This window comes from Bubalus bubalis, chromosome 8, assembly GCF_019923935.1.
Source record: "Bubalus bubalis isolate 160015118507 breed Murrah chromosome 8, NDDB_SH_1, whole genome shotgun sequence".
In the NCBI taxonomy this organism is placed as follows: Eukaryota; Metazoa; Chordata; class Mammalia; order Artiodactyla; family Bovidae; genus Bubalus; species Bubalus bubalis.
In genome coordinates, this window is record NC_059164.1 from 46,387,632 (window position 1) to 46,412,520 (window position 24,889).

Sequence of the window (24,889 nt, forward strand, 5' to 3'; positions counted from 1 at the left end):
CAACAGCGCATGTGGTACAAAATGGCTGCTGCTATGCCTTCCTCCTCCAGGTCTCCATGGCCCAGTCAATGAGCAACCCACAGCACAGGGACTTCTGGGAAATGTAGTTTAATCCAGCCAGGTCTGTATAGTCAAAGCTATGGTTTTTCCTGTAGTCATGTATAGATATGAGAGTTGGACCATAAAAAAGGCTGAGGGCCTAAGAATTGATGCTTTTGAACTGTGGTGTTGGAAAAGACTCTTGAGAGTCCCTTGGACTGCAAGGAGACCAAACTAGTCCATCCTAAAGGAAATCAACCCTGAACATTCATTGGAAGGACTGATGCTAAAGCTGAAGCTGCAATACTTTGGCCATCTGTTGTGAAGAGCTGACTCACTAGAAAAGACCCTGATGCTAGGAAAGACTGAAAGCAGAAGGAGAGGGGACGACAGAGGACGAGATGGTTGGATGGCACCACCGACTCAGTACACATGGTTTGAGCAAGCTCTGGGAGATGGGAAGGACAGGGAAGCCTGGCGTGCTACAGTCCACGGGGTTGCAAAGGGTCGGACATGACTGAGCAACTCAACAACAACAACCAGCCAGGTCAACACCTGAAAAGCCACTACCACCCATCTGATCACTGGTTCTCAAGCTTGGTTGCACACTGAAACCAAGGTGGAGTTTTAAAAAACTGAAGCCAGTTTTTCAAACCTGCCAACAGGATATGTGGAAGCTGCCCAGGTTGCCCTAACATGCAGTCAAGGCTGACAGACTGATGTGAACCTTAGTGCTATCCCCAAGCCAGGATAACAGAAGATAAATTTTACTCTTGTTTTGCCCTAAGAGAAGCATTAAAAGACCTGGTTATTTTTCTGAAGGTCCTAAAATGTTTTTTTCCTTATCCTGCCTTCTGGCATCTGTCTGCCCTCCCTTCTTGAACCTAGCCACAATCGTCCTCAACACACTGGCTGCATGTGTCTTGGACAAAGCCCTTCTTAGTTATCTTACCAGTCTAAGTGGATCAGGAGCATGGTGGGCAGATCCTGAGATCATCCCAAAGTAATCATAGTGAACTGCAGTCTCAGAGGTTTTCACTGTTAAGCTTCTAAATAAAGTATCTCTTCCTCCTAGGCATAGACTAATTAAATGATTATAACACTGCAAAGTGGTCAGTGAACGCTTAACCACTGTAACATGAGCCCATGTTGGCAAGAGCCAGTGCGGTGAGCACGTGAGTCACTGAGCTGCCACTGCGAGACCAGGGACTGAACCTGGGCCACGGCCATGAAAGCCTGGAGTCCTAACACTAGGCCACCAGGGAATTCCTGCCGGGTCCTTCTTAAGGATGGCTGAAAAAGGAGCCCAAGAGGGGTCACTGCCGGAAAGGAAGTAGGAAAAGGGTGGGGGCTGAGAAGAGCGTGGGTTCACGTTCCTCCCATACCACTAACTACTGGAGGAGCCCTGGGCAAGTCACTGGCTTAGAAGTCAATGCTTCTAAGCCCCAGGACCAGCCCTGCCTCTCTCATGCAGTCACAGAGAGAGTCTCAGAAGAGATGTAAGAGAAGCTAGAGGGAAGAAAGCCCCACAACACGGACATTTGTCTGTGCAACCAGTAGTGTTAACTGCTACAATACTGTGTCATGGAACAGTTCTCTAGATTATGGATTATTTAGATCCTTGTTTTCCTTCTATCTATGATGCGGTTATTTCTAACGAGATCCACTGAACTGTGAGAATGACACCATTGGTTAGATGAGGTCTTTGGGATTTCCTTTGGGTTTCTATTATTTATGCTCTCCCCCTCCTTCCCACAGCAGACAGTGAAGACTGCTGGGCCACCCCAGTCTATACTCTGTAAGTTTGCACAGAGAGAAACTTTCTAAGACATAACAGTGAAATAACCTTTTACAGCATCTTTGTGAAGTGAAACTGAAACTGGAGAAGGATCAAGCAGTGCTACATATTTTTACTGAACCATGTTTATTATTTAAGGTAGATATTTCTGTGCTGGAATTAGGCTTTAAGCTCCTTGAGGGCAAGGGCTGACTCCAGATCCCACGTCATGTGGATCAGAGCCAAGGGCAGTGCAGCAGAAAAGACACTGGGGGCGGGGAGCCCAAGCTCCAGGTTCTGGGCATAGCCCTGCCCCTCAAAAGTCATCAGTCACCCTCTCAGCCTCAGTTCCTCCTCTATAAAGTGGAAGTTACCTATTTCATGGGATTTTAGACAACGTGAATTTAGACAATGTGTGGGAAAATACTTCTGTGACCCCAAAGTGCTGAGCCAGTGGGAGAAATGTGCTAAGAGCTGTCACTTCTCAGAAACGAGATACTGGCCGATTTTCTTGTTGAAGACAGGGAGGCTCAGAGCGGAGGGGGTCAACCTCAGGCCGCAGATGAGGAGATGCTCAGGGGTGGAGGGGACCAGGAAAGCGATGTCCCCAGAAGCCTCGCAGTGACCAGAGCGACAGCAGAGGCTTTCTCATCGCCCACCTGTGCTCCCCCTGCTGCTGCAAGCTGTTTATTGGCCTGGTTCCTTGTTTATTCATTTGTTCATCAAGTGTGCTTTGTTTTTTAATTTTTAAAATATTTATTTAAATATTTAAAATATTTATTTACTTTCATCTGTGTTGGATATTCGTTGCTTCGTGGACTTTCTCTAGTTGCGGTGAGCAGGGGCTACTCTTGCAGGGCACTGGCTTCTCATTGCAGCGGCTTTTCTTGCTGCGGAGCACAGGCTCTGGCGCGCCGGGCTTCAGCAGTTGTGGCTCTCGGGCCGTAGAGCACAGGCTCAATAGTTGTAGCGCATAGACTGGGGTCCGCCTCACACCTCACGGCATGTGGAATCTTCTGGAGTCAAATATCAAACCCATGTCTCCTGCACTGGCAGGTGGATTCTTTACTACTGAGCCACCAGGGAAGCCCAGCTCATCAGGTTTTTACTGAGCATCTACTCTGTGCCATGCCCTGTGCTGGAGGCTGAGAATTGAACGGTGAGCAAACCAGGAGGAGGCCCCTGCCCTCAAGGAGCCGACCTACCCTACTGACTCCCAACAGGCTGTACTCAGGCTTCCGCACTGACAGAGCTGGACAACTAGCTTCACGAAGCTGCCCCAGAGACAGGTGTAAATGTTGTGTTTTAGTGAGATTCTAGATTGAAGCTAAAAAATATCAACATGTTGAGGCCAGATCTGCTGAGAAGAGAAAGAAGAAAAGGTAAACTCCCAACTCCCTCTCAGGTCTTCCCTTACTGGGCTCCCACTTCAGGTTTCCAGAGTCCTGTTCTTTATGACTTCACCCTCTATTGAAGTGAACTCTCATCTAACTCATTCAAACTAAGATGGCAAATGCCTTGGTGAAAGCCTTGAGGTAAAGGAATGACATCCCAACTGGAGGAACAGGTCTGTCAGTGGTCACCCTAAAATCACATTAGGGTGGCCACTTCAGACTGGCATCTGCAGGGACCACAGAGCAGGAGAAAGTGGGAGACTAACAGCCAGGGTGAGTAAAGTAAGCAAACCCCCATGATCTTTATTTATTGGCTACTATGGTGAGGCTTGTGGGATCTTAGTTCCCCAACCGAGGATTGAACCCAGACCCTGAGCAGTGAAAGTCTAGAGTCCTTACCACTCTGGACCACCAGGGAATTTCCCCCTGCGGTCTTTAAAGGTGACCCCAGGTCAGCGAGGTGTGAAGGCGGGAGCAACGTGGCTGTCGTCAGGGTTCTAGACTTTGTTTTAGGTGAGGAAGGTTTGTGGGTGTGTAACCCATGACAGTTTAGATGGTAAAGCATCCGCCTGCAATGTGGGAGACCTAGGTTCGATTCCTTGGTTGGGAAGATCCCCTGGAGGAGGGGATGGCAACCAACTCCGGCATACTTGCCTGGAGACTCCCAGACAGAGGAGCCTGGTGGGCTACAGTCCATGGGGTCGCAAAGACTGGGACACAACTGAGCAACTAAGCACAGCACAACCCATGATGAAAAGCAAAGAACTAGATCCTTGACTATAGAAATAAAAGGAGGGAAAAAAGAAAGACCAGGAGGTCTTCAACAGCCAGAACCCATGAAATCTCCACCAATCGATCTTCTTTTCCTTTTCGATTTTGACAGAACTGCCAGGCAACTCCACTGGTGCCTTTCCAGCTGGAATTGAGGTATTCCTCTTTGTGAGAAAGTAAGACATATTTTAGTACAAGCCAAAGTCAAATTCCTTAAAGACTATAGGTAATGTGAACCCCAAGCAGACTCATTAAATGAAAACTTTGTTCTGTAAAATAACGTACAAACACTCAAACCTGCACAAAACAAATGGGCAAACATCCTCTGGACACCAGGTGGAGGAAGAGAACCTCGCCAGCCCCCAGGACCCCTCCATACATCTATCCTATCCCTATCCCAACCACAGCTCCTCCCCGCTTCCAAAGCAGCCACGCTCTTGACTTATGTGTTTGTTTCCATGTGTTTATTTATGGTTTTATCACCCTAGTGTGTATCCTTAGACACTGTCACTTAGTTTTACCCATTTTTTAGACATCTTTTATGCTACTTTTAAGTGACCACTTCCTTCCATCTATTTCCCTTATCATTTATCTGTTGAAAACTCGGGCCATCTAATCTGCAGTTTCCTACTGTCTGGGTTTTGCTGTTGGTGCTTGCCAACACATCCAAGGGCATGATTTCTTAATACAAATAACTTCCCATTAAAAAAAACAACTGGTACACAAGCCATGTTTTTAAGGAGGGCACAAACCACCATAATCGCTTTCTCAGGAGTATGTGGGCAAAGGGAGCTCTCACAATAGAGGTAATGAGGCAGGGAGAAAAAAAATGTGATCTGGGGGGAGCTCTCTGTGGAACTAGTGATTTATGATGTTTTTTTTGCAATTGGAAGTGACCAGGGAATGTTTCTCTTTAATGTTTTCCACTATAGTTTGCTTTAGTAGGAAACATATTTGCAATGGGGTCTGGCATCACGTTATGCTCCAGGGTCCAGGGTTGTATCCCATTAGGTTTTATCAGAGACGACTGCATAATAGGAATCTGGATGTAGTAAAAACCTAAGGAATCTAAACCACTAACCAGACTCACCAAATGTAATAAATATAAATGATAGATGAAAGGAAGATAGATCTGACCATTTACTTACGGTTTGGAGTAATAAAAGCAAGCTTTAAATTTTTTTCTTTTCTCTCATCTTAGCAGGCAATCCCATGAACATACTTATTAGCATTTTCAAAAGGCTTTATCAAATATTGACTTAGTAAAGAAGTGTATCCACTTAACGGTGACCTCCAGACACCCCCATTAAGTTCAGGACCCTAAATTATATGCTCCAGGGCTATGGCACCCACACAATTGAGAAAAGAAATAAATGGGGTCATACATGGAGACGGAAGGATTTTTAATGCTTAAAATTAAATATGTATGTGGACTGTTTTGATTTGCACAGGAAAAAAAAGCTCCCAAACTGATGGATATAATAAAAAATTAAAAAGTCAAGGCACTCTTAAAATACACACACTACTATAGATAAAATAGATAACCAACAAGGACCCACGGTACAGCACAGGGAATTAAACTCAATGTCTTATAATAATCTATAACAGAAGAGAATGTAAAAATAAAAAGAATATATATGTGTTTGTATAACTGAATCACTTTACTGTATACCTGAAACTAACACAGCATTGTAAATTGACTATACTTCAACAATTTTTTTTTTTTAAAGACAAGAGATAACAATAACAACAAAAAAAGTCAAAGTACTCTTCAAACCCAGTTGGCCTTTGAAACTTCACTACAGCGTTGCTTGTAAAGCCACAAAAGGGGCCTAAATAACAGCGGGTGGAGGGGGGGGTTGACAAAAGAAATTAGGCAGAGGACTTAACTGATCCCATTCTGGTTCTATATTCTCCGTGCTTCCTCTGGTACTTTTAGGGACTGTATTTGTGAAAGAAATCAGGAATGTGTATCCTTCTTCCTGCCAACAGTGCAGAGAAGGAGCCAGAGGGTGGCGGGGGGGTGGGAGGAGATAATCAGGAGCAGGACTTAGTGTAGATTTGACAGCCAGGGTGATTTCTGTCCTGGGCTCAGGAGTTTTTAAAATCTGCTTGCAAGATTGATTTCTACTCTTAGCATGTAGAGGGTAAAGTGATTTCCAACCCTGGTTTTTACAACGCTCTAGGGTATTTCCAATGATTACAATGTGTGTCTTTAAAATTCCCCAAACTAAATTAATCTGAATTCATTGAAAAGGCAAATATGATTCAAAAACTTTTTTTGCTTAGTTATTGTCTCATTTACCTTTCTAAAGTGTTTGATACTCCCTGGAATTCCTTCCTGCTTGGGCTCTGTGACAGTGTTACTCAGATGTTTCAGGTCTAACTGCTTGCCTTCCTGGCTGGCTTCTGCTTCTCTTCCAGGCCTCATCTCTGGATCACTAGGAATTCCACAGAGTTCTTTCCTGAACCCTTTTCTTGGCCCTGCCCCATTCCCACCCCAGCCCCCACCCCAAAAGCCCTTCATGAACTCCTCAAGATTTCCAATTCCAGCCTCTAAGAGCTATTTGCTGTTTGAAATACCCACCATGGGAAATTCCTCCAGGGCAGCCAGGCTGGGGCTCAGCAGCGATGCTCAAAGATCGAGGAGATCTTGGAAAAGGGGTTAAATCTATCATGACTTCTGGGTTTCTATTAACTCACTTCTAAGTCTGGGTTGGGCTCAACCTAAGCATGTTACATGCATTGTGGCATTTAATCTTCACACCACCTCTCCGAGGAAGCATGATTATAGCATCTTCTACACTTGAGGTCTAAGCTAGGCGACAGCGGGCTCTAGATGAAGCAGCTGGGCTGTGAGCCAATCACACTCTTCTGTCTGAAGCACTGGCGATCTTATCCTTTATTTCTGGACAAACAGACTGGCTGGATCAGGGCCTGGCCGGAAGGTGAGCCCAAGCCCTACCACAATGCAGAAGCAGCCAATCATAAGGACAGGAACTCAGCTAGTTTGTGTGTGTGTGTGTGTGTGTTTGTGTCTGTGTTTTACAGTGACTCACTCTGCATGGATGGTTGTGGTAGAAGTGAGGTGTCATCACAGGGACAGAAAAATGCACAGAGTAATGAGCAATTGCCGTCAGAGCTCACACCACTGGTCCCTGCCTACACATACGGCCCTATTCTGACTGGAAGGCAGGGAGTAAAAAGTGAAACAACCCTTGAAACTGAAACCAGATTATCCATGGCAATTAATTAAATATCAATGTTTTCTAGGCCTTATTAAAGTAAGTGTTTAGTGTATTTTCTTATCCTCTGACGTTCACTTCTTCACTTGTCAGCACCTGCTGGCAGCAGCTGGAGTAATCCGGCCAGCTCTGCTGTATATGTGAATCAATTTGATTTCCCCCAAAGATTAAAAATTAGTAGAGTGATTTGCAAATAAGGCATGTCATTGAAAGCACCAACAATAAGACAGGGTTGAGGAGGACACGCCCTCAGGTCATCACTGACTTCCTTCTACTCAAAGTAAATGATTTCTTCCCTACCTCATTCTTCTTGCCTGCTCTACTTACTGTATGTGATATTCTGGGCGATCAAAAGACTCCTCCTACTTTTTGAAAAATTCTCTCCTCTTTTGGCTTCCAGCATGCTGTCCTTACGCCAGGTTCCCTTCTTGGCTCTTGTGCTGGTTCTATAACTGATAATCTGTTCATCCATCCATCCATCCATCTTACAGATGTTTAATGACCCAATATACCACGCATGAGCAAAATGATAGGGCATCTTTATGCCTGGTTTTACAGTTGAAAATGTTTTTATATTATTTTATTAATTTCTTGCTACAACCATGTGAGGTGGCTGTTAGTACCACCACTTTAGAGGAAGAAACAGGCTCTGAAAGGATCTGGGATTTATTCATACCAGCATAGCCAGCAGGTGGCAGAGTATGGACATGAATTCAGGTTTTTCTTGCCAGTAGTTCACAATGGTACTCTCTTACATACTGACTGGTCAAGTAGAATTTTTAAACTAGCCTCATTATTCCTAATGAAATGTCATGATACCTATTCAATGCCTAGTTATTAAAACTGTGATAGACCCTGGGGAATTCAAAGTCTGGGTTCCTACTCTCACAGAGCTTGTGGCCCTGTTGTTATTACTGAGTTGCTATGTCGTGTCCGACTCTTTTGCAACTCCATGGACTGCAGCCTGCCAGGCTCCCCTGTCCATGGGATTTCCCGGGCAAGAATACTGGAGTGGGTTGCCATTTCCTTCTCCATGGGATCTTCTCGATCCAGGGATCATACCCGTGTCTCCTGCATTGGCAGGTGGATTCTTTACCACTGAGCCAACAGAGAAGCTCATTGTGGCCTAGTAGGGGAGACATGAATTATAAGTTCACACCACAAACATTTGTTTTTAAGGTATGAGGGACAGTGGACCAAGTTACAACAATCAGGAAGTCTTCTAAGAGGAGGTAATCATTAAAATGCATTCTGAAAGATGAGTCAGTTTCAGGAAGAGGGGATGAAAGAAAATCATACACAGAGAAGGAAAAGCATGTGCAAGGGCCCCCTGGCAGGAATACCCAGTGTGCTGAGATTTTGAAGGCCAGTTTGACTGGCACAGAGAGACTGAAAGGGAGCCCGGCACAGGATGTAGTTCAGACCACACAAGACTTTGTAGCCATGATAATGATTTTTACTTTTAGCTTCAGAGCAATGGGAAGACACAAGGCAGGAGAATGATATGATTAACTTTTCTGGTTCTCACTTCTGTGTGCAGAATGAATTGCAGAGGAACAAGAGTGGAAGCAGGGAAAAACAGCTGGCGGGCTTTTGTAGTTGTCCAGGCGAGAGGTGATGATAGCTTGGACCAGGGTGGTGGTGGTGGTGGACATGGAGAGAGGAATCCCATGGGTGCCCCCTGTTCTGCTCCAGCCCATTTTCTCCCTAAACCCTGTCACCAGAATGTGCTCACGAATTTGCAGTACATGGAAGCTTGTCCACACTTTGGGGCTCGGCGGGAGTCTCCTCTTCCAGGAAGCCTTCTCCAGGCAATGCCAGTTCTCTGAGTTCTTTCAGAAGTTGAGTCTATCTTCTGTATCATTCATTTCACATCTGCTTCTTCTCTATGGCTTGGATGTCCTCTGGTCCATTCCTGAAGATGCCTTCATTTCTCTTGTCTTGCTTTCTCCCTTTAGAAAGTAAATGCTTTGTTGGCATTTGCTGAATGGTATCAACAGGGCTCCTTTGGAAATTACATTTGTAAATGATTATTCATGCCAATTGCCTTTTTTTCCCCCTAAATTAAACACTGGTTACTTTAAATCTGTCTTCGTGATCTCGTTCTATCAAAATGTATGTCCCATTTTTCTATTCTTTCCTTTCAGCTCTTTTCCATATATCTCCTACTAGAAAGCAGCTTCAGGGGAATGAAGTAGGGGCGGGGGGCAGGAGTGTAATTAAACAGGGGCTATCTGACCAGAATTCCTATACCTTTTAATGGGGTATTTGATTAATTCTTTCCACAGGCACCATTATTCATGCCTTGATGGAATCTCATTTTATAGCCCTTAATACATGGACCCAATTTATCCACATCACATTGTATTCTAATACTTGTCATCCAAGTTATTAGCTATCTCCTTCTCAGTGTAAAATCATCAGCAAGTTTGATTAGCTTATTCCCTGGGGATGATGGGGGAGATAAGAAGAGACATAGTACAATATGACCACCAACAGTTCGGCATCCTCAAGAGCAGACAGCTAAACAGAATCCACTTACAGAGCTGGGGTGGCTACGTAAACATCTGTCCTCGCCCCCGTGGGAGGTCATCTGTGTGGTACCCAGGAGCCATAGCCACAGAGGGCTGGCCGTTGTCAGGCCTGGTGGTACTGAGCCATTATCCTGAGTGGGATCACTTCAATAAAAAGGAACAAGGTTTTTCCCCTCCTGCTACATAACACCCCCTGCCCCCCAAATATCATTCCTGAGAGGCACAGCTCGGAAGCTCCTCTTTATTCCAGAACACCACTGCAGCCTGCGACCCCTGTTCTTCCCCTTCTGGGGACCTGGCGGGCAGACCATCTACAACGAGACACACCGTGCTGTGTAGCACTCTCTCATCAGTGCAGAGTTGGTTCTAAGCAGCCAGCCTCCCCTTCCTCTTCTTTGGAACCAAGCCTGAGCCTTGGGACTCAGAGGTGGCTTCATTCCTTTCTAAGCCAGAGAGAAGGGGCCCGCATGGCGCCTACAGGACAGTGGGCTCAAAGCCCACAGACAGTTTCGAATGCCTCTTCCCTTCCCCCCCAACCTGTCCTCTACTCAGTCAGGCAAAACCGCCAGAGCCAGCTCTGGGGTCCTTTGAAAAGCTCCCACCGCCTTTCAGCAAAGGCCCTTCAGCAATCACCCTGGTGTTCTCCTGACCCAGCAAGAGGAGGATGAATGGGCTTTCTCTTTGTGGTGGCACTCCTTCGGGAGGTGGCACCTCACCACCCTCCCTTCACACATGGGCTGGGCATCGTGACTCGTTCTTAAAGGACGGAATCAGGCAGGGGTGACTGACAGTGAGTCACTTCTGAGATGAGCTCATCAATGGCATTTTGACTCCCCTTCCTGGTTCTCAGGTTGTTGGTTCTGAGGGCAGTGAGCCTCTGCACTGTCAGCCCGAGGCGGAGGCCTAAGGTACTGAGAGCGAGGGACCAAGGCCTCTGGCCAAGAGTCAGGTGACTGAACCACCTGGGAAGTGGGTCTGCTCACACCACCAAGCCTTCAGACGACATCACTTCTGAACAACAGCTTGGTGGCAACCTCATGAGAGACTCTGAGCCAGAACCACCCAATTAAGCCACTTCCACATCTTGACCATAAATATTGTTTGTTTTGAGATGCTAAATGTTGGGGTCATTTGTTATGTAGCAATAGGCCACTAAACACTCTCACTATGTCAAGCTCAAGGGAGGCCTTGGTCCCCTCCCTTCCCTCAACTGCCCTCTCAGGTTCCATCTCGATGTTCTCTGAATTCAGGGAGCCTGGTATCCCTCTGGTGCCTCTACTGGCCCATCCCTGGCCTTTACTGTGTGTCCTCACGGTCTCAAAAGCTCTTTCCCCACAAAAGCGGGATGCAAGGGAGGAGCCCCGCCAAGTCTGGGTTTGGAATTCTAGCTCCTGGTCTGCCATCCAAAGTGACATCTGGAACTAGAAGAATGACTCTCTGCAGAGAGCAGCCTTCCTCAGGCCATGAAACTCCCTCTTGTTTCTGAACCCAGTGGGGCTTAATGACTTCACTCAGGCTGACAGGCAGCAGGAAAAGACTTTGCAAAATAATGTGTTCCCTTATGTATCATAGGCACCTCTCCAGTACCCTTTCTGCTCAACTGCAGCTTCTGCAAAAGGTCACATCTCATTTCAACTTTACAGTTAAGCGCATCTGACACTAAGTGTGGATTCCAGAACTGGATGGAGATGCAACGTGGCTTAAATGTTGCAAGGTGCGCCTCTCCACCCCCACCCTGGCTGGCTGTGTCCTGTTACAGCCATGAAGGAGGAGGCAATTCAATTCTTGCTTCTCTCATAATTGTACAAGGGACAGCATGTAGTTTTTGATTAAAAAAAAGATTCAGGCAGCTCTTCTATCTGATCAAATCCTATCAATTTTATATCTCAGTTCTACAGGGCAAGGTCAAACAGTTATAAATATCAATCTTTTGGAAGACTTGGAAAAGTGGTGCACGCATGCTAAGTCGCTTCAGTCGTGTTCGACTCCTTGCGACCCCATGGACTGTAGCCCACCAGGCTCCTCTGTCCATGGGATTCTCCAGGCAAGAATACTGGAGTGGGTTGCTGTGTCCTCCTCCATGGGATCTTCCCAACCCAGAGATCAAATCCATGTCTCTTATGTTTCGTCATTGGTAGGTGGGTTCTTTACTACTAGCACCACCGGAAAAGTAGAATGGCCCTCAAAGCAGTGGTTCTCAAAGTATAGCCCCTTGGGCAACAGCATTAGCATCACCTGTAGGCTTGGTGGAAATACAAGATCTCAGGCCCCACCTCAGATCCACTGAGTCAAAAAGCTCTGGGGGTGGAGCCCAGGCACCTGTATTTTAACAACCCCCTCTCACCCACCGAGTGAACAATTCTGATGGCTAAAGGCTGGATATCAATGATTTAAAGGATTAAATATCTCAATCATTCATTCATTCATAAGACACTGATTGAGTGCCTACTATTTGCCAGATACTCTGAGGCAACAAAGAGGAGTTAGAAGGGACTCCTTCCTCAAGGAGTTTGCAGCCCTCCCTTCCCTGGCTTTGTGACGTAGCTTGAGAAGAGAGCAGAACTCAAAGACACTGATTCAAGGAATGGAAACCACTCTTTACATGTATAGAGCCTTTTCAATGGACAGGAGGCACACCAAAATTGTTTTCTTTTCCCCCAGGAATGATCATCTCAAAATAGGAACTTTTCTAAAGTAAGTAAATGTGTGGGTTTAATATATCATGTACAGCTGGCTCAGCCTTTTTTAGCTTAAAAAAAAAAAAAGATTCTGTGATTTCACCATGAATGAAATGCAGAATTACCTTAAAGATTCACTTAGTTTTGTGACTGTCTTTTAATGAGAAAGCTATTCTGTTCTATCATCTTCCATGAAATCACACTTCCTTCCCTTTTTCTGTAAGTGTAAGTAAGATGCCTTACTCAGCCTTAGAGCTAAGATGTGTCTATTGTGCTTCCAACATTTAATTCATTTGTTCCTCCCCAACTTTATCAAGTAGATGCAGCAAACACAGAGTCTGTAGATGAAGAACAGAAGCTGGAAGAGGCAGGGAACAGGAACCCAGACCCATCTTTTAACCCCATGAAAATCACAATGTGCTGTAGTCTAAGCCCCATGGGGTTCTAGAAGACAGCTAGTATGAACCACTGGCTAAAACTCAATTGGCTGGTCCAGGGCAGGCCTTGTGCTTGTACCAAGGGGCTGACTGTGTTGCTGGTCTGCCAAACAGCTTTGATTTCTTCTGTGGATGAAAGTTTAAATGTTACAGTTCATGCTAGTTTCTCCTTCAGAACAATAAACTCCTTCTGGTCACCAGCATCAGTGGCCTGTGTGAGAATCTGTTCCACACTGAGCAGATCCAGCTTTGAGAAGATGATCCACATCTGCTCCTGTCTCAGGCTGCTTCAGTGATGCTCAAGGATTCAGTGAAACACTATTGGGGCAGATATCCTCCCTGTGGTTAGGGGTGAACTTGAGCTAACCCAGCCAAGCCTGGGCTCAGATACTCTGGCTCCTGCAGGGATGAAGGGTGTGGCCACAGAAGAAATCAAAGCTGTCTGGCAGGACCAGCAACACAGTCAGCCCCTTGATACAAGCACAAGGCCTTCCCTGGCCAGCCAAGTTCACTCACCACACTGGCCCAGCCTTCATCTACTGGGTGTCACAGCTCACCCATGAGGCACCCAGAGGCATCAGGAGACCTTTTCTGCCTACTGTATTCTTGGGAATAACCTGGTGACTTTAGTTTCATGCAACTGAGAAAATCTAAAGTCCATGTGGGCTGTGTAGAAAACTATGTGGGTATCTTTCAAGTCACATACAGAGCATGCACCTCAAGGTGAACCCAAATGCATCCTCCATTCCCATTGGCTTTCTTTAATCAAGGCTTTTTAGAACATCAAGCCCAACCCTTAGTTCTATTTCAGGGGTGCCTGTTGCTTCTGCTGAGGCACTGATTTGATTAGTGGCATTCAGTGGAACTACAGACATGAGATGTTGAGCTTACAAATGTGTGATTTATTTCAGGATTCTGAAATGAGGAACGCATCTATCGATGGCACACTGGAGGCCGAGAGATTCTGAGAAAGCATTTCATGCATATAAACGGCACATGGAGGGGAAAAACAATGTGCTTATGGTCACAACCCGGAAGCTGGGGACCACCCCACTGTGTTCTCCACCCTCACGGAGTGCTGGCTCTGCAGGAAACCGCTGGGATTAGATGATCCTGCGTTTGGACACCCATATGCCACCTCATTTATCTACCTGTGACAGGGACAGTGCTGGAAGAGAATCAAAAGATGACAAATTGCTTTTGGTTTTAAAGGAGCTGTTCAGGCTGGGTGTACGCCCAGGGGGAACCAGGTTTCATGCCAGCAGCCATCACTTCAACCCGTTATGAGGCCACATCTTGGCAAACACCAACCGGCAGATGATTGCTGTCTCCTTTCACCACTGGATTTAAAGACACTTGCTCTGAACACCTGAAATCTAGTCATTCTGAGGATATGTGCGGCACAGAGCAGACCTGCCCACACGCTGCTGGGAGGCAGGATGGCAGACATTAGACAAGAGTTCCAGATGAGAGGGGTTTTTTTTCCCCATGTTGAGGCAGACAGATAACAGGGGAATGATTTTTCAGGATTCCAGAGCAGAGATACAGTATCAGCAAATGACTGGGAAAGACTGACACTGATAAGGAGATAAAAATTTCTGGGATAGTGGCCACTGGAATTTGCTTTTGTGGATACAGACCCCTCCTACCCCAACCCCTACCAAGCTTCCAACTTCCCTGGGAGCAGGGAAGAGGTGCATTGGGGTTTCAAGACCTGAGCGAAACGAGTCCTCCACTACCTGCTCAGCATATAGCCAGTGGTCCAGCCAAGGTGGGACATCGTTCTGGCTGTGACCCTTCTTCTTCTGTTCTAGCAGATGCTTCCTCTCTGAGAATGACCACGTAATTCATGGTTGACATACTAAGTTCTCTGGAGGTGAATATTCTTCAACCCATCTAGTTCGTGTTTCTTCTCTGCCATTCGCAAGGCTGGAGAAGTGCCTCACTATGCTTATGTATACAGACCTTAGGTGTCCTCCTGACAATCTTTGAGACAGGTACTAATATTACTTGCACTCTGTAGATGGGGAAACTAAGACACGGTGAGACTGAGGCGTCAGCTGAAGGTCACCTAACTGGTCAGTGGTAGAGCCACAGTCATGCCCATACAGCCTGGCTGCAGGGTCTGGCTGTTTCTAACCCCTCCCTGCATCTCCAACACAACCAGCCTTCAAACACAGCGGCTGAACCCCACATGGGGACTGGTTAGATAAGGCCTCTGGAGTTCAGTGTGTGCCGAGCAGGAGCACAGAGTCTGCAAGGTGAAAAGACAGAGGCTCATCTCCAACCCCGATTGCTTTCAAAATCCAGGCCAGACGTCCAAACATCTATTTTGCATTTGTTTGTTTGTTTGAACATTCCACCACATTGCCCCAGATGCTTCACGCTTCTCTCTTTTCTCCTTCTTTAGGCAAGCATCTGCCTCATTCCCGCACACCTCCTGCCTCTGGCAATCCTCCTGCTACCAGTGACTGATACCCTCTGCCTCACCCCATTATACATTTCAGCTAAAAACTCCTATTTTCCACATGGTAGCGAGGTGTATTTATAGCATGAGTCACATGCCAAGATGTTCTCAAGATTATCATCTTGAATAATAATCCTGGTGCTAGTCACCATGCCCATTTCACAGATGGGCAAGGAGAGGTGGGAGGTCACAGCAAGGTTGCCAAGGAGTCCTAAACTGCCAGGTCTCTTAAGCCACTTACGTATCATCCTCTCTCCAGACTGCTTCCTCTCATCTCCCTGTTTAACAAACTTATCAAAGGCCAGGAGATGAGAGAGGCCCTCAAGATCAAGTTGTACTGTATCTGTGTCTGCACTCCGGTTCCCAGAATACTAACAAGCAATTCTGAGGTCCAGTGGCAGGAACATCAATGCTCAGATTTTTGCCAAAACTTGCATGAAACAAGTATGTGGAGTTTTTGGTCTGTACAATTCCCTTATCACCCGTTATAACTAATCAGAATGCTGAGTGGATTTATTCACATGCAGATCACAACTAACTAACTGCCTTCAATGTCTGCTGAAATGACTGTGACTTTATTCTGAAGGAATCTTCAGGCCAAGAAATGAAAAGACATATCATAATCTATAGGCAGGCTGAATAACATTTCTTCGGAGGCAACACTGTTAAGATTGTTTTTCAAATAGTTATTAGAGAAAGCTCAGATCTCAAGTGAAAGAGATATAAGAGAGTCAGAAGATGTGTTCACTGCCTGGAGCTGGGAATTAGAAACACAAAGACTGTCAGGTTCATAAAAGGTGAATTTGTCTCCAATTGTGGACATACTATTTGGTGGCCTCTATGTATTTTCTCACTGGGGTCTCTGTTCATGGCAAATGCACTGAGGTGAGATATGTGATGTTAGGAAAGTTGCTAAACTTCTTTAAGCTTCCAAACCTGGGAAGCTAGCCCCCACCAGTCCACCTTACTGAGCTGTTACTCAAATCAAAATGAACACGCTAGGAGAGGGTGCTTCGTAAATGGCAAGATGCTGTAGCTGTTTCTAAAGATACATGATCACCCTCAAAAGGCGGTAGTGAGAACAGAAGCCTCTCATCTCTGTTTTCAAAGGAATCACCTTCTAGAGATACTGCTGAGAAGTGGCATTTGGGAATGTGACTGCGGAAGACAGTCTCCGTCACAGGATTCAGAAGCAGGCAGGAGCGCACCACTTCACTCGTTCACCATCTCTGCTCACGTTTGTCCTTGAGTCCTTATCTCACCATCCAGTGCAATACTTGGAGTATTTATAAGGACCCAGTGGAGACTCACACACGAGACACACCAAAGGATGCCAATCTAAAGATTTCAGTTCCTCCAATGCAGAAAGTTTGTCCACAGGAAAGAAATTGGGGGGATTTCTGGGAGCCCAAGTCTAAGGTAACCAGTTGACTTGAACTTGAATTTCTGGGTCAAGCTGGTCACTGGACCTGAGCATCGTATTTGAATATACATTTTGCCTCCTCCCAGCTGGCAGGGAACACAGCATCCGAACTAAGGGAGGTCTGGAGGAAGGCATATGTGTCTCTGTGTTCCTAAAGAGTTTATCCCTAGAGATTTATAACCTGGGAATTCCCCCGTCTCCTTTTGCTCCTATTAGTTTCAATTTCCCTAGCTAACACCATCTTCTCACCATCAGGAATCCAACAGAATCACACCCCTTCTATTTTCCCTGCATCAGATTATCACCTCTAAGATATCTCCCTGATCCCTGTTGGTGGCTTCCTGCCACTAGCTAAATCTTCTACCTAACAGCTCGAGGCATTCAGTGCAAAACTGCAGCCTTCAGCAGGACTGGGGCCTGTAGCTGCTGGGTGTGCCCTGTGTGACATTCACCAGGAACAACACGTGTGCTGCAGAACTGCGGTCCGAATCAAGCACTGACTAGTGCACACAGCAGGGAAATGGCATTTGGGGCCACTGAGATGTGATCGGTGGGGATTTCCCCTTTAAAAACTTATAGCAAAAGCCTGCCTGAGACCATTCAATATTCATAAGTGGAAAGCAGAGATGGCGTTTCTGTTCCGCCAAGAGCAATAGCTATTTATCACAGCAAATGACTGAAATAGTTGTACGTACAATGCTTTACTCAGTGCTGTAAATTACGGTATACAGAAGATTAAACTTAAGCCTAATGTTACCCTTGAGCTTCCACAGCTGAGTCCTATAAATGGATACCAGTTAAAAAGAGAGAATCTTTTTCCTGGTTACTGTTTAAAAGTGTATCTCTATTAAAAGCTTGTCTTAGACATAAATTACCAGGAAGCCTGCCCCTGGCCCCAGGCAGGCTCTTCCTCAGGGCACTGACTCACAGAGTCACACCTAAATGACACAATGACAAGCCTGAGAGCATGTGCTGTGCTGACCTCCAGAGGGATGGAGTTAAGGGGGACTTTACACGGGCCTGAAAGAACTCTGGGCCAGGGCAGGGGTAGGCAGGGCTCTGCAGGGCCTTAAGGTGATCATTATGATTAAAATGATCCTGAATCCTACCACTTCATAGAAAACGCTTCTGAAATCTGCTGTTCTGTCAAGTATCAAGGAATACAGACCTGGAGCCGAAGCCCCCTTTTACTAACTACATTTCATTCTCCAAGCACTCGCTCCTCAAAGTGTGGTCCGTGTACCAAAAGCATCAGCGTCAACTGGAAGCATGTTAGACACACAAATTCGAATCTGCATGGTAGCAAGAAACCCCCAGTGGGCTCACATGCACATTAAATTTTGGGCATCAAGGGATAAGTAAGCAGGTGTTAACAGGGAGGAACCCCTAAATTTTCACACTGGAAATCATTACATGTGACAAATGGGATTTATGGGAACAGGTACTAACACTGGGCTGTAGGACTCTGAGCTCTCTTTGGTCTAATCCTACTTCAGAACATTTTCAGGAACTTGAGAGATTTTTATGAGCTGGGAATGAACGTATCACTCTGAACTAGACAGATGACCCAAAACACCCCAGGGTATAAAACAGAGTGAATTAGCAAAAATTCATGCTTTATTAATCAGTCAGGATGCCTCTAATCCTCTTGTAAGTCAGGAGGCTGAGAACACATGGCAGTGTTTTGAGCCAGGATTTCAATTCTTTGTTGTAATTACCAGTTGACTGGTACGTAAAAATCCGTGTTGTTTGAGAAGACACAGATCCTGAACAACTGTATGAGAAAAAAGTTATCATTTGGTGTGTATGTTAAATACTTAATGGTAGTCACTAAATAGATTTAAATAGACTAAGAGATAAAATAAAATCTATTGTGACCAAGCTAGCAGAGGGGACAATGTTGAGTGTTAAGAAAACTTCTCTAATCTAATGGAAGGCAAGAAAGGAGAACAAAAGCAAATAAAATGCAAGGTACACAGAACACAAACTGACAGACAGAGATAAGTCCAAATATATAAAGTAAGTACTCACAATAAATGTAAATGGATAAAACTCATCTATTAAAAGACACTGCTGCTGCTAAGTCACGTCAGTCGTGTCTGACTCTGTGCGACCCCATAGACGGCAGCCCACCAGGCTCCCCCGTCCCTGGGATTCTCCAGGCAAGAACACTGGAGTGGGTTGCCATTTCCTTCTCCAATGCATGAAAGTGAAAAGTGAAAGTGAAGTTGCTCAGTCGTGTCCGACTCCTAGCGACGCCATGGACTGCAGCGCACCAGGCTCCTCCATCCATGGGATTTTCCAGGCAAGAGTACTGGAGTGGGGTGCCATTGCCTTCTCCCTAAAAGACACTATCAGATTGGATTTTTTTAAAGCCACCTATATACTGCTTACAAGACAGACACCTAAAACAAAATGAAAAGTTAAAAATAAAAGACTGGAAAGAGATAAGGCAAATACATATTGACCAAAAGAAAATTAGGTAACAATGTTAATCAGATAAAAATAGGACCTAAGGCAAAAGCATTAATAGGGATGAATACTCCATCACTAAAATGACTTGAGTCATAAACTTATATGTATCCTTGGACAGCAAGGAGATCAAACCAGTCAATCCTAAAATAAATTAACCCTGAATATTCACTGGAAGGACAGATGCTGAAACTGAAGCTCCAATACTTTGGCCACCTGATGCAAACAGCCGACTCACTTGAAAAGATCCTGATGCTGGGAAAGATTGAGGAAAGGAGAAAGAGGGTGACAGAGAATGAGATGGTTGGATGGCATCACTGACTCGATGGACATGAGTCTGAGCAAGCTCCAGAAGATAGTGAAAAAGAGGAAAGCCTAGCGTGCTGACGTCCATGGGGTTGCAAAGAGTCAGATATGACTTAGAGACTAACAACAACATCCAATAGCACAGCCTCACAATTGTACAGCAAAAGTGTTAGCGTTTCAGGAGAGACTGACATACAAGCATCATAAGAGACTTAAAACTCCCTTCCCAGAAATTACAGACCACGCAGACAAGAATGCAGAGGATATACAAGATCTGAATAACAAAATAAACAATGAATATATGGAACCCTGCACATAAAAGTGAGATTATACAAATTTTCCAATCACGTATGACATTAAAAAAAATGTTAGTGTAATTACAAATGAGGTATCCTAAGTTATAAAGCTTACTTTTTTAAATAGGTTTAACATACGTTAAACTTACCCTTATGCCTTACCCTGCCTTACCCTTATAAGGATAACATAACTTTCCTTGGTTATCACAAATTAAACTAGAAATCAAAAATAAAAATAGTAAGGCCCCCTGACCAAACTTTACATTTGGAAACTAAAACCACACTCCTCAATTACTACTTGGCAATGGTGTGATTTTTTTCTACATGTGGCCTAGTTGATCTGGGACCAGGTTAATTTATATGAGATTTGTCAGGGGTATCACCAGAAACAGGAAACTCCCCAAGCCATTACAGCGTCACTATTTTGTACTTTGAACTAAATTCTAAACCAAAGGGAAGGTAAAGTACCTGACCCCAGGAAGAAAAGAAGGGATGTGCCTGGGTTAATTATGACCTAGTCATACGGCCCCAGAAGCTGCTGTTGGCTCGCTCCCCAGACTGTGCCCTGTTCCACCACACTATGCCCACCTCCTGGGGCTAGCCCAGGAGACTAGCCCAGTTAGCTGCTACTGGCTGGATGCAAAGACTGTCCTAGAAGGGCTCCAGTCACCTTGGAACAGGTGCTGTTCCATCGATGTGGCATCTTACAATTAAGAGGGTCCTGGAACTGAATAAACTCCTAGTTAACAGTGGATATGGGACCTTCTGTCTGCCAGGAACTTCTGAGAAATGATCGGGAAATGCTGCATAGGAAACACACACAAAACAGACAAGTCTATGTGCCCCTGGGATAGAAAGTGGTCTGAAACCAACCCCAAAACAACCATTTCCTCTGGACTATGTGGCCAATTCAACCCAATGCCAGCACTGGCTGAATGATGAAAGAAATATTAGAAAGAAAAACACCAAACAACCTAAAAAGAACAGAATGTGGGATGGGGTGATACTGGTCAAGTCACACTGACCACAGGTCTGCAAGGTCTGTGGGCTGATGGGGGTCGGGGAGTTGGAACAATAAGAAAATAAAAGAGAGGACCACAGCTCTTCTGCCTGTGTTAGGGGCACCTGTGGTGATCAAAATAGCTCAGTGGTTTCCTGGCTCACAAATATGACCAGTCAAAGTGGGAGCAGCTCTCAGGGGAACTCCCCCTCCTGTCCTGGGCCTCCTCACTGGTCTCCCAGCCCCTCTCAAACATCATCCACACCGCCTCACTTTACAGAGGACCTGAGGCAGAGGCTCGCTGTCAGGGCAGAGGCTCCCTACACCTAGGGTGAGTGTCACAGTGGTAAGAGTATGACAGGGGAAGCTGAAAAAGTGGCACAAGAATTTTCCAAGCTGCTGTCCAGGTCCTGCCTCTTTTAATGCACCAATAACGATTCACAAGCACCGAGAGAGAGTGCCACCATCAGACGACGCCTCAGAGCTGACAGGCGAGTCCTTGACTTAGCAGGTCAGTCAGGGCTAGTGTCAAAGCACTCTCACCACTTGGGGATGGCGCAGCAGGGCTCTCGGGGGAGGCAGGCACATTTGAGAGGACGGCACATGGGGTGGGGACAGCCACCTAGCGAGACAAGGACAAAAACACAGCCACCACACGAGGGAAGCCACATTCACCTTAGAAAGAGGCCTCAGGACTTTGAAGAAATCATTCCTGTGAGAGAAAAGCAAAGCATTTATGACGCTAATAAACAAACAAATAACAGGGTTGGTTAGGAAGCAAACCTTAGACAGAAATCGGTAGTTCCAGTTTTCTAAAATAAAGACTAGAGTTACTTTCTCTGGGGGGAAAAAAAACCAAACACGATTATTCATTCCACGTGAAGTAAGATTCATCACAGTGAACTGTTTACCTAATCTTTCATCATTTACTCCCTTCAATTTACATTTTCTCCCGGACGTATTTATTTCCCATGTGCCTTCCATGCAGCATTCCCCAAAGTGCACTTGTTTTCCAGAAGTGCCGGCCCCGTGAAAGAGCAGTCCTGGGCAGACTCTCCACTACAGTATTTCCTTGATTCCAGGGTGCCATCGATTGTAAGAGGCCACATCAGCTTAATAGCACCTTCTCCAGAAGAGAAGAAAACCTGCCATAGTAAATATACACAAGACATGGGAAGAAGCACTTTGACTTCAGAGACAATAGAGCTTGGAACCTTCTGTAGACACACCCCCCACCCGGCCCCAGCGTCCCCAAGGCAAGCCTATACACTCCTATATGTGACACTTTGGGTGGGACCTCACAGTGACCCCAGGCAAAACACTCAGAGTCAGCTCATTGAGCGAATACTCCTGATGCTCTTCCAAAAGGAAAACTGATGGTGGAGTGGCAGCTTGGATGGGAACTGGGTTCTAGCATCAGGGAGAGAGGTGAAAAAGAAAGATAGTCAACACCACCTTTGAAAACCCTTCCACTCATAAAGTACAGTAGACACAGTTTCGGGATGGGAGACTTTCCACAGCCAATTTCTCCTGCAGGATTGGAAAAGATGTTTGTCTTTCTGCTTGGGGCACGGACGAAGGAGTGGGCTTGTATCTGGAACCACATTACTAACAAAAACGTTCATTATTGTTGTTATTATTATTGTCATTCAGTACATGTTGGTGAATTCAGATAAATGAAGAGCGATGGGACTCCAAAGCAAAAGGGAGGCATTTCTGTTTTTACCGCGAGACCTCTGAGTGCTTTGACGGGCTAACAGGCGCTGAGAACCTCCAGAGAGGAATCTGGCACAGTCTTTCCCAGGCGTGTGTGTGCGCCCAAGCCCCAGCTCTCAGCGAACGGATGGACTACTCCAGGGAGGAAACACTGCTGCTCTGCTCACTGCCCCAGATGGGGGCAATTCCAAAATGACCTTTGGAATCAGCGCTGGCAACATTCTTTACTTGGATTTAAATAAAGCGATGGCTGTTCCCCTAATTTTCCTCGGTTGATACAGCTCTGAGGAATGGAATGGAGCAGCCCATATAACAGCGAGGACAAGCCAGAGATGAGTCAGAAGCCCGGGGTCATGTTACAGTGAAAGCCTTCCAGACCTCAGCTGTGGTCAGGGATCAAAGTAGCAGCCTCTCCAGTGCAAAGTGAGGCAGGACAGTTCCCCTGCATCAGCTGCATCTGAACAGAGACAGTACTTCTCTTTCAAGGAGCAACATCTTCTAAACGAATGTGTTCGCTTACCTGTGGACTTTGGCTCATTCCCAACTTGGAAGTAAGTTTTCCTTCCAGTCTTGCTTTATCCTTCCTTCCTTCCAAAATGCATTTTTAAAATAGTGTTTTGAGCACCAACTGTAGATCCAGCATTCATCGTGTTAACTTTGGGAACACAATGGTGAGCACTACGAAAGGGCTCCTCAAAACTCCTAGCTTGTGCCTCTGTCTGTGCGTGCAATGGGGTGGATGAGTAAACAGGCATTTGCAGTACCTGTCATATATGCTAATGCTGGTGAAGTGGGGAGTGCCAAGAGCACTTGAGTTGGGATTAGAGGAGTCCTTCCTTCTTGCTGTCTGTGCACCAAGCCAGGAAATGTCTCCAGGCTGGGACGCAAGGATGCAGAAGACACAGTCTCAGCCCTCGGGAGCTGAGTACCTAGAGCTCACAGGTGACTGTGGCACAGTGACTGGTGGGATGCAAAGGGCACAGGGACCAGCTGACAATTTAGTTGGGTTGTAGCTGAGCTCAGCAGAAATGTGGAAAAACACTTGGGGTGTCACTAGCTTAAAAAGAGGTTTATCAGTGATATAAAAATAAAATCACCTATACTTGGAAAAAAGAAATCCCAAGATATTGAAATGGCTATTGTCGAGGTCAACAGCATCCTTTGGTGGAAATCTAGTGACCTTTTCTCTTCTCGCTCAACCACTTGGCATTTGATTGGCTCTACAAACACTTTCTGCTCTTGGCTCCCATGTTGTCATCCTCTGTTGCTTTTCCTATAGGTCACTGGCCACTCCCCTTCTAACTAACTCTAAATGTGGACCTTCCCTTTTACAATGTAATCCATCAGCAGATGCTGTCAGTTACATTTCCAAAATAGATCTCACGTTTACCCTTCACTATCCACCTGCACAGCTATGCCTCAGTCCCTTCAAGGTCTCCCAGACTCCAAGCAGCCAGAGTGACCTTCTGAAAACACAAGTCAGACTATGTCTTTCCCTCATGCAGGGTCCTTCCGTGTCTTCTCACCACACCCAGAATGAAGCCCAAACTCTGGGCTCTGCCCTACAGGGGTCTGCAGTACTGCTCCCACCCACCTCTCTGAAGCCCTCAAAACACCTCACCTGATGTGCTCTTCCTATGGCTTGATCTCATTTTCATCTACGTTATTTAAACTATCAGAATGCAGGCTTCAAGAAAGTCACACCCTAGTCTTGTTCACCATTATTTGTCTGCAGCACTAGAACAATGCCTAGCATATAGTAGGTGCTCAATAAATATTTTTCAAATAAATGAATGAATCAAAGCTATGTGACTCTGAAGAAGGTAACCCAAGAGATTCAGCCTTCAAGAAACAGGCTTGAATGAGATATAAGAAGAGGGGTTTTTTCTTTCAAGTAAAAATGAATTCAGTAATGCTAAAATTATGAACATCCTCTTAATCTATCTCTAAATTTTAGCTGAATCATTACATCTGCTATTTGTCTACTTGTAAAATTTACCTGATTCACAGAAACGTGCAAGAAAAGGGAATTCCACTGAATTTAGAGGAAATTATCTACTGTTTTGGTGGTAGGGGTGGGGCTCTTACGGATCTGCTCATTTGTTGGGGATGAACAAGAAACTGCAGGCAGAACTGATGGTGGTACCCGTTCCACCTCTCCCACAAGCTTGCCTCTTTTTACTTTTTGATATTTAAAGGTCTATCCAAATGCCATGACTCTCAACACATGGACTGTAACCAGTTTATTCTTCCATTCTGATTTCCCTCAAAATTGTGCCCACGTTTTTCACCTATGCCAACAAGCAGACAATCAGAAGCGTAAGTTAGAAAAAT

The 24,889-nt window shown here is 45.6% G+C and overlaps 1 protein-coding gene across 11 annotated transcripts in view; it reads right to left on the reverse strand.

The window, feature by feature from the left end:
* The window catches only part of ATXN7L1 (ataxin 7 like 1), a 388,443-nt gene that overhangs the window by 126,036 nt on the left and 237,518 nt on the right, over nucleotides 1-24,889 (reverse strand). Inside the window, exon 12 of one of the 11 annotated variants that reach the window (XM_006042822.4) lies at nucleotides 8,661-9,178. The exons of the other annotated variants lie outside the window; for them this stretch is intronic. Coding sequence (XP_006042884.1) covers nucleotides 9,096-9,178 — 83 coding nt within the window. The 3' untranslated portion in view covers nucleotides 8,661-9,095. Of the gene's footprint in view, nucleotides 1-8,660; nucleotides 9,179-24,889 lie in introns of those variants that run through there. 11 annotated transcript variants of the gene reach the window in all.